This window comes from Sander vitreus, chromosome 14 (genome assembly GCF_031162955.1).
Source record: "Sander vitreus isolate 19-12246 chromosome 14, sanVit1, whole genome shotgun sequence".
Classification (NCBI taxonomy): Eukaryota; Metazoa; Chordata; class Actinopteri; order Perciformes; family Percidae; genus Sander; species Sander vitreus.
The window spans coordinates 27,176,244-27,186,978 of NC_135868.1; the positions used below are offsets into that span (position 1 = coordinate 27,176,244).

Here is a 10,735-nt window from a genome sequence, read left to right on the forward strand (position 1 = left end):
TCAGGAGTATTGATTGGTCAGTAGGCGGTGCTAATCTCCAACAGAACCGAGCAAGTTAGGCGGTCATCATAAATTACCACGGCGATTTAACCCGGTAACAAGTGATCCACCGTTGTGATACACAAAACCCTGTATTGAACCTGAAGTTACCTCGTAATGCCAAATCTTGCTTTGTAGTACAGGCCTCTGGTTTCTGTAGGAGTTTAAACTGCTTAGTGCGAATAACTGACAGTCTCCCTTCAAATATTCTTCAAAGACATAACTGCTCTCTGTCTATAATTGGCTGGGCCTGTTCGCTCTGTCACACCGCCAGATAAAGTAGTCAATTGTTGAGCTTTTTAATGTGTATCCAAGAACAAGATGTCCTTTCACTGCAATCAAATTTTACTCAACAAATCACAAAGTATTCCGCTCTGCAAGACGAAAAAGACAAGGGAGGCATCTGCTGCTGGTTTGAAATGCCATTCTCTTTCCACACACACACATGCACGCTCGCACGCACGCATACACACACACACACTCTTAAAGGCTTTTTAATCAGCAACATCTCCAGTACGGCTGATTTTGTGATTGTCATTCCTGTTTTTGTATTTTAATTCATCTCTGAGGATTATCCATTATGCACTGATTACAATTTAAGCCTAAACTGAGTGGGTGGAATGCAAATTGGTAAAGTCTTGTGTTTATTGCTGTTTCCCCTCTTCCTCCTGCTTAGGTCTGATTACAATGAATGAGTGGCCTGTCATCCCCTCTCTTTCTAAAACAAATTAGTTTGATCCTAGCACTGCGTTCTACAAATGTTTGTTAGCTCTGGGATCTATTTATTGGATCTTCTACATGTTTTGGATCAAAGCATAAAAGTGGTCGCATGCTCCTTTTGGAGCAGGAAATAGTTTATAATTCATAGGGACTATTTCTGTTGGAGAAAGTAGAGTAACACTTTATTTGAACGGGTGTGCATAAGTGACATGACACCTGTCATGAACATGAAGGTGTCTTTATGAGTGTTTATGACTGGTGTCATTAAGTGTCATTCGGTATATTATTTATATTATCACTTTTAATGCAAAATTGGTATTGTTTGAGGTGTTTGTGTTATGACAACTTGACATTTATTGATTCTAAGTTGCAACTCAGTACATTGGTATGTTTATTCGCCGAATAAACATGATTCTGTCGTTATGACAATATAGGAATGTACTGAATAGGAATTTAGGAAATGTCAGGGCAGGAGGGTAACAATGATGGAATAATGAAATTTCATTTGCATCATTTTCAGTTAACACTGAAGCTGTAGTAGAGGTTACTAGAAGCAGTTCACCGAACCTTTTTTACAAAGCATATATCGATTTAAGAGTTACTATTGCAGTAACTTGACTTACAACAACCTGTACAGCTGAATCCATCTTATCCATGCTTGTCAAATTATTTGTGGCCAATTTTCTGTCATTTCTATCATAATTTCCATAGCTAGTGAACTAGAAAAATGCCATTTCCATTCTTTATCTTGTCTACAAAGCTCTGATTGATTCATTCATTTCTAAAACCAAGGAGCACATCATCAGACATATTTGAACCATTGAACAAACTGAGATTCAGAGGTCTGGAACCAGGTTCGGAATGGTGGACAAACTTATGCACTTAGGCCTTGCTCTTGGATGGATGGATGGATGGATGGATGGATAAATAGATGGATGGATGGATGGACGGATGGATGGATGGATGGACGGATTGATGGATGGATGGATGGATGAATAGATTTATGAATAGATGGATGAATAGATGGATGGATGGATGGATGGATATCCTTTAAAGTTTTCTCTGTACAGGCTGCAGACTGTAGAAAACAGTCCGTCTCCAGATAAAGGACAGGAGTTCCCCCAAGAATCCCACAGTGCACAGAAATGCCATTTGTGCCAGTGAGGTTGGTGAAATGAATTGGACAGATTATGTGTGAGTGGAGGGCAGGATTGTGTTTGTGCATCGCTGTGTGTGAGTAATGACACAGCAGAGAAAACATGGCTGCTGCAGGTGTCAGACTGCTGCTTCCATTTGCCAGTCTGGATGGGATTTTTGACTGTTGATCAATATGTATTGATTTCCAGCCTCGCCTCCATCTCTCTCGTGTTTCATTTGATGTCGTTCTCTGTCTCTTCTCTCCCTGCCACCTCTCTCTCACTCCCATTCTCCTTGTGATTCGGATTAAACTTTGTTGGTATGACAGAAATGAATCTACATACAGTAAATTCAAGAAATTATAATGCCGTCCTTAATGCAGATAGATGGAGAATTCAATCAATTTATTATTTGTCCCAAAGGGCAATTTGTGTTGCAGCAGGCATAAAGCAGAAAAACATAGATACATGTATAAAAAGCACACAAGATACACAGTAGATTATAGTATGGCATACATAAATTATGCATTAAGCAATTCAATTTTATTCATAGTATCAAATCATAATTAAAGCTGCAAGCTTTAACTCTCTGCTGAGTTCAATGATACCTCACACAAGACTCTACCTTAAATGGGTCACCAGTTATGAAAGGGGGCGTGGTTTAAGCATAAGGGGCGGGCCAAACCATCACCAATGAAGAAGGAACTCTCTGCTGAGTTCAATGATATCTTAAACGGTCTACCTTAAACGGTTCAAATGTTATGAAAGGGGGCATGGCTTAAGCATAGGGGGCGGGCTAAACCATCAGCAATGAAGAAGGAACTCTCTGCTGAGTTCAATGACACCTCACACAAGACTCTACCTTAAACAGTTCAAATGTTATGAAAGGGGACGTGGCCTGAGTAAGTGGGCATGGTTAAAGTATAGGGGGCGGCTCAGTATCACATGAAGACCACACATTATAAGTTTCATGTAAATCGGATGATGTTTGTCATATAAGGCTGATTTCCTGTTGCCAGCCCCCCGCTATGACCAAAAGTCAATTTTGGGCTATAAATGTCCTCAGGTCTGGACCCTTGTCAATCGTGAGAAATTTTAGCCAAATTGGACAATGTACACTAAAGTTACAACTTCTTCGTTCATTGATAAATGCTCAAAATGGCCACCACGCCCACACCATTGGATGAAAAGTTTTGCTTTTAATAACTTTTCATCGTAAAGGTCTTAAGATGGTACAGACCAAATTTGAAGTCCATCAGATGAAATCTCTAGGAGGAGTTCATTAAAGTATAGCACCTTGACTTTTAGGTCTACTTCCTGTTGCCACCTAGGGGGCGCTATGACTTTGAGCCAATATCGGCCTGTAGATGTCGTCAGGGTTGGACTCTTATGAATCCTGAAAAGTTTCGAGCCAATTGGACAATGTACACTCAAGTTACACCCACTTCCTGTTTTAATAACTTTTCATCTTTAACATCTTAGATGGCACAGACCAAATTTGAAGTTGATCGGATGAAATCTCTAGGAGGAGTTCATTAAAGTACGATGTGGAAATTTCGAACTTTCAATTCAAAATGGCGGACTTCCTGTTGGGTTTAGGGTATGACTCCCATGAGCTTTTTTGTACATCTTGACATGCTACATATGTCTACCAAGTTTCGTTAGTCTACGTTAAACGTACTGCAGGGGCTCAATTTTTGTAACTTTGTAGGGGGCGCTAGCGAAGCCATTTTTGTGCGCCTATTCCCAAAACCCTTAAAATACGTACATTTTCACAAGGTTTGATGCAACTGCCAATTTTGGTAAGTTTTTGAGTATGTTAAGCCCCTCAAAAAGGCAATTCATTTGCAGGGAAAATAATTCCTTCAGTTTCAATAGGGCCTTTGCCGCTGTCGGCACTCGGGCCCTAATAAAGATAATGGAACAGTGACTAGAAATAGTAGTTGTAGTAGTTCATTGCATAGCAGGGCGTTACAGGACGTAGCAGGGCACGGCAGAGCATAGCAGGGCGTAGCAGGACCTAGCAGGGCATAGCAGGATGTAGCAGGGCACTGCAGGGCACTGCAGAGCATTGCAGGGTGTAACAGGGCATAGCAGGGCGGGCAGCAAGACCACGGCGACAGTTGCAACCATGATTTAGGTGCCAATCTAATCCAAGGAATCATGCTGGACGAAAAAAAAACATAAGGACTCTGGGGAATAAGCTCCCCAGAGCTATGTTAGTAACAAGCATTTCTGGGAATGGATGCACACAGATGGAAAGAGAGAGGAGAGAGACGCTCAGTGTGTCAAAGGAAGTCCCCCGGCAGTCTAAAACTATAACAGCATAGAGAGACAGGTTAAGGAGAGGAGCCTGGTTGGGCTAGAACTCTCCCATGCCGGATTGGGCTGTACTGGCCTGCCTCCCTCTACTTTGATTATATCATTGGTTATATGGTAGATTAATCTAACAACTATGAAGAGAAGCAGAGAAAAAAAGGGGTGCTGCGTCTGCAGTCATACACCCTCAACTATACAACTCCTCACTCCCTAAATATAACCTTTATTGAAGAGGAGAGTTTTAAGTTTACTCTTAAATGTGGTGACGGTGTCTGCCTCCCGGACCCAGACTGGGAGCTGGTTCTACAGGAGAGGAGCCTGAAAGCTGAAGGCTCTGGCTCCCATTCTACTTTTAGAGACACTAGGAACCACAAGTAACTGCATTCTTGGAGCGCAGTACTCTAGTGGGACAATAAGGTACTATGAGCTCTTCAATATATGATGGTGCTTGACCATTTAGAGCTTTGTAGGTCAGGAGAAGGATTTTAAATTCAATCCTGGAAGCCAATGCAGAGAAGCTAATACAGGAGAAATATGATCTCTTTTCTTAGTTATTGTCAGAACACGCGCTGCAGCATTCTGGATCATCTGTGATAGAATGATTATATAGGGTATTTCACACTGTTCCTGACAATATGTAACTTTTACATTTACTCAAAGTTAATTGAGTGTTTCCTAATACTATTGCCTAAAGGAAACATATGTAAGGAGAATAGAATTGGTCCAAGCACTAAGCCTTGTGGAACGCCATGGCTAACTTTAGCATACCTGTACATTAACAAAGTGAGATTGATCAGAGAAATAGGACTTAAACCAGCTTAGTGTGATTCCTTTAATGCCAACTAAATGTTCCAGTCTCTGTAACAGGATGGTATGGTCAATAGTGTCAAATGCAGCACTAAGATCTAATAAGACAAGTACGGAGACAAGTCCTTTGTCTGAAGCAGTTAGAAGGTTGTTAGTAATTTTCACCAGTGCCGTCTCTGTGCTATGATGCATTCTAAATCCATAATTGAGGACTCAAATAAGCTATTGCTATGTAGAAAATCACATAACCGATTAGCGACTACCTTCTCAAGGATCTTGGAGAGAAAGGGAAGGTTAGATATATGTCTATAGTCCTAATCCTATAGGACTATAGGACTGAGTCTAAGACCTCAGGCTCAAGGGTGGGTTTTTTCAGAAGAGGTTTTATCACAGCTACGTTAAATGACATAACCTGTTAATAAAGACATATTGATCATATCTAGTAATGAAGTGTTAACCATGGGTCTTCTTTAAGTAGCCTCATTAGGATGGAGTCTAAGAAACAGGTAGATGGCTTAGCTGAAGAGACCTTTAACATTAATTGTTGAAGGTCTATAGGATAAAGCAGTCTATACTATACAAGTCAGGGCTTGTCGTTCTTTCTAGCAGTCCTGCTTTTAAAAGCAAGACATATCGTCACCCTATCATCAACATCAAAATGCTACGTCACCGTGTTCCCATCTGTCAGAAATGGATTGACACACAAATGATTTGAATGACACCTTACAGGCTCCGAATGTTCCAGCACTTTATCCCAGAAGCTGTCTGTTTACCACAAACACGATTTATTATCAACCCTAAAAGCGGTTATCTGTAAATAAAAGTATTCACCTTCTTTAACTGAAAAATGGATGAAAATAGGAAGAGAATGTTCTTTCTTTTCCTCTTATACCTGTCAGTTCACTGTTAGGAACATTAATTATTCATCTATTTTAAGAATAAAGGCAAAATAAAAAAAGAACCTGCTTTGCCTTTTTGACGTGCAAGCACATAGTGTCCTGACAAGTACACGGTGTCTTTTTTGTAATAAAAGAAGTGAACATGTTGTTTCTCTCCACTGTTTCCCTCAGGTACTGTGTATGATAACAGCTCCAGTCACCATGATCCTGTCCTCTCAGCAGGACGCCTCGTTCGCCTTTGCTTCCTTGGCCATAGTCTTCTCAGTCTACATCACCCTGGTGGTTCTGTTCGTCCCCAAGGTAACAGCAGAGCACTGTCTCCTCCCTGCAGATTACAGCAACACTCCAAGTGTCAGATGTAATGGATTGCCTTTCATCAGGGATTTGAGTAATCTAGGCTGGTATAACATATCCCATAATGAGCTGCCTTGCTGTGTCAGCATCAATACTCTGTGTGTGTAATCATTTACTCTTCTCGAGACCAGTTTGATTTTTAAATATTTAAAGAGAGGAGAGTTCATGGTCATACACTTTATGGCATGTGACACCTCAACATTTTGTCACATTTGACACAATTTGTGACTCCATGGGCAGATAATGTATTGCTATACACTCCACTCTGCTGGTTTCAGGCTTTAACCAGATGTTGAACCTGGCTGCAGGAATTTGCTCCCATTCAGCCACACTCAGGTCCAACACTGATAAGGCCAATACGTTGGCTGCATTTACGTTCATTACTGACATGCAAAACAAACAAGATACAATATTTTAATTAGTGAACTTATTAAGTGTATTTTAGAATTTGGGAGTTTTTTCTGCTGTTTAAAGACGTTTAAACTCAGCCCTGTAACACACAGACACACTTCTTCTCATACTTACTTAAACTGATATTTTGATGATTTAAATCCAGCTCTGGGTAGGTAGTGTTTGCAGATGAACGGTGTGTGTGGCTTGCCTTCCCTCCGTGGCCACAGTGCACGGAGCTTGGAGCAGCCGCAACACATACTCAATCCCATTATGTCAAATAGCGACACTAGGTCAGGTGCCTTTGGAATTTGCAATTGACGCAAAACGTCTCCTTTAGCATCACATTTAGACGCACTTGGTCGGGACTCTTGGCTAATTTTAGAAGTCCCTCTAGTGGACAGAGCATGTAACAACAACCACATGCTTATAGTGGCATTGACAATACATAAGCCTGAGGAGTGTAGTACAAATTTATAACATCAACTGCATTTGAGCATTAAATATTCAAATATTATTCGAATATCAAAAAAGAAAAAAATATTCGTATTACACACACATTAAGGGACAGGAACTACACTCCCCTGCTTGAAAGCCCTTTGTTTTATGACCCAGCCATCCACCCTGTCCTCCTACCCCATGCGGAGCAGGCAGCAGTCACTGTGGTGCATACAGCAATAAATACATGGAATACATGCCAATTACAGTGCTTTACTTTTCAGAGCTATATGTATGAATGGTTCATGAGAACAGCCTGACAGGATACAATCCAAAAACTGACCTATGATGAACATTCTGGACAGGTCTTCACATGTATAGTAAGGGAAACCAGTGCATGATTTTCAGATGCGACGTCTGGTCACACGGGGTGAGTGGCAGTCAGATGCCCAGGAGACCATGAAGACTGGCTCGTCTACCAATAACAATGATGAGGAGAAGTCCAGACAGCTGGAGAGAGAGAACAAGGAGCTCCAAAAGATCATCCAGGAGGTGAGCCAGGCCCTTTCTCTTTTTCCTGTGAAAATCAATTCTTTGTTTTCTTTATATTCAAAGCTTTAGTGCGTAACTTTTTATATTAATGAATGTCCGTTACATTCAAGCCAAATAAGCTGTTACAAAGCTAATTAAGCCTATCAGCTCCACAAAACTCTCTCTGTATTTGTCAGTATGGCTATGTTTAGAAAAATGGTGTCGTCCGGTGACTTTCGCGCACAGAAAATTGACCGAAGATAATTACGTCTTCTGAAGAGTCCATCATGTTTTTTTTTATCCTCCGTGTCCTCCTTGGTTACAAATAACTGCGTGGAGGAGGGGTATGGGTGGTGCGCGATCACAGAAGGCTTGTGTCATGTGCATGTGCTGAAAGTTTTGTTGTCATTACTTAGAATTCCTCAAGGGGGCGACCGAAACAATGCACTATAGCTTTAAAGCTTCAGTGTGTAACATTTTATATTAATGAACGTTACATTCAAGCCATTGCCAAATAGTTGAGTGAGTGTTTTGTGTGTTTATTTAGTAAAATTTGATTAAAACACATGTCAGATTTTTGTATTTGATACAATTTTAATACTTTTAATTATTATGGTTTATTGACTTACATAACCCTTTAGCTTAGGTTTCACTGATTTTAGGGAAATTAATCATTTGAAAATACTCCAAGAAATAACATCATGATAAGCAAAAATACCATGGCGGACCATTTTTTATTGAACAGTTCAAAGGGTTAAACACTCAATTTGTTAATACTTTGAGTAGAACACATTAAATTCCATTTACTTCTATTGTATTTGTGTGAAGGCAGAAATCTCGACAACATATTAAAAAACCTGTGAAAATAAATCGTTGGATGTGAGCAAATATTTTTTTAACTTCAAGCTGTGTTTAGGGAATCAGTCTGAAACTAGCCTGGAACTTTGCTCATCCCCCTTTTCTAGTTTTTCCAGACAACTCCTGTGAACTATCGAAAAAAAATTAAAACATAAGCTGTCAGCAGTCGTAGAGGATTAGAGGACTTGTCCCTAGAGAAGATTAAGTTGTTGTTCCCATTTGTCCCCTCAGAAAGAAGAGCGTGTGTCTGAGCTAAGAAACCAGCTGTCTGAGCGGCAAGCCCTGCGGTCCAGGAGAAGAGCGTCCACTGTTTCTAATCAGAATCACAGCTCTTCATCTCCTGCCATTCCCCAGAGTGACCCCAGGTCCCTGGCCCCTCCTCCAGGGTACCCCGTCCCCATCTCTGACCTCCACCCCATCCCGCCGTCCTTCGGCAACTCATCCAGCCTCTACCAGCCGGACAGCAAGATCAGCCGAAATAACTGCCACACCAGCCGGCTGCAGCTGCTCTACAAGTGAGGGATAAGGACAGCAATGAGGTTCATAACTACATAAAGATTTGAAAAAGAACCAGATTATTACCTGTTGGAGGGGCTGACTCCAAAACTTGTTCCACCAATCAGCAGAGGCTGGAGGATAACAAGTTTTGGAGCTGATCAATCAATATGTTATTTTTCTTTTCTTTCAGAAAAAGGATGTACATACGCCCACATCTTGGTAATCGTACAATTTTGCCTCTAATCTGCCATTGATTTATCATGTGCCATGTACAGTTTGAAAAAAATTTGCAATCAGAATTGACTGTTCGCTAAGCACTAGCCCCCTTAGCTACAGTTGCTTGTCAAGCTTCCCATTGTAATACTGCTCGTAATGCAGTTTACTACAGATTTACCACCAAAAATCCTTGTCTATAGATTAAAGAAGACAAAAGCAGCTTCTCATTTGTGGCAACTGTCGTCTGAAATCACAACTGTCACTGGGAGACTTATTTAGTTTTAGATGATTTTTTTTGCTAATTAACATTCAATCTATTAGCTGGTTGTAAACTCCAACTGACTCATTTTAAAATAAAAACCCATTAGAAGGGTCTTTAATATAGATACAAACGTACATTAATATATAATGCAATTGGCTAGATACATGGCATTGTGCTAACAGCCTAAAGCTAGGTATCTGGGGAAAAGTCAGCATCCCCATCAGTTGATAGAGAAGACACTGAAATAAAGGAGCAGAACTGTTCTTGTCCTGAAGGGTAGTTAGCCCTAGGACTATAGTGCAGTGTGAAAATGAAAATGTAAGATCAAACTGTTATTTTGTTATAACTAGTGTTGGGTATAGAGAACCAGTTCCAAAATTCCGATTCCAAAGGAATCATTACGAAATTAAAATTTTGGTTCTGTTTTTGGTTCCTAAACACCTACATATCGACATATCCTTCTCCAGCCAGTCGTATGTTTTACTCCAAGACGCAATAAATGTTGTTTGAGTTTCTCGTATCTTGTTCATATAGATCATCATCTCTATGATGAAGTAAACAAGCCGGTGAGGTCACGGTCTGTTAGAGCCATGTGAAGATAATCCAAGTCCTCTTAGGGCTAGAGCGTAAACCTTAAATATAATAAAAAGCACAAGAGAGCTGCTAACGTTGCCTAAACTCTAATATTGTTGCATCCAGGTCTGGCTCCCACGCTGTGGATGTCCCAGTCCAGACAGGGACCTGTAAACCCTCCAAATAATAAAGTTAACAAATGACTCTTGGCTCTGGATGTAAGGCTAGGTCACAACTGTATGTAGTAAGCTAACATGCTTACCTTTGCTGCTTAAGTTAGAACAGATAAACACGTTTTTTGGGCTCTATTAAGAGTGATACTTGGTATCCAAATCATTTGGAGGGTGGTATCTTTCTTTATCTCCCTTCCAAAACCAAAAACACAAGAGTAAAAGCACAAGGAATTTAATATTGTTTGTTATTGTATTTGTAGCTTTAGCCTCAGTCTTTTAGCATGATATGTCTGTAGCCTTCAAGTGCATATGCAAACATGAACTCTCATTTTAAAACGAGTCAGCTAGAAGCAAAATGAACCCTTCTGCCATAACTGTGTTGGTGTTAGTTAGCAAGCTATGGCTAATAAAATCTGCTATTGACCGTTGTCATAGCAAGCTACGGCTAATAACATCTGCTAGCGACCATGAAATCTGCTAGCGACCATGAAATCTGCTAGCGACCGTTGTCATAGCAAGCTA

The 10,735-nt window shown here is 40.5% G+C and overlaps 1 protein-coding gene across 1 annotated transcript in view; it reads left to right on the forward strand.

Annotated features, from left to right (window-relative positions):
- LOC144529374 (gamma-aminobutyric acid type B receptor subunit 1-like) overlaps window positions 1-9,674 on the forward strand; it is an 86,435-nt gene extending 76,761 nt beyond the window's left edge. Inside the window, exons 16-18 of the mRNA XM_078268433.1 lie at window positions 6,092-6,220; window positions 7,511-7,654; window positions 8,723-9,674. Of these exons, the coding sequence (XP_078124559.1) occupies window positions 6,092-6,220; window positions 7,511-7,654; window positions 8,723-9,010 (561 nt within the window). The 3' untranslated portion in view covers window positions 9,011-9,674. The remainder of the gene's footprint in view (window positions 1-6,091; window positions 6,221-7,510; window positions 7,655-8,722) is intronic.
- Window positions 9,675-10,735: the final 1,061 nt, after the last annotated feature.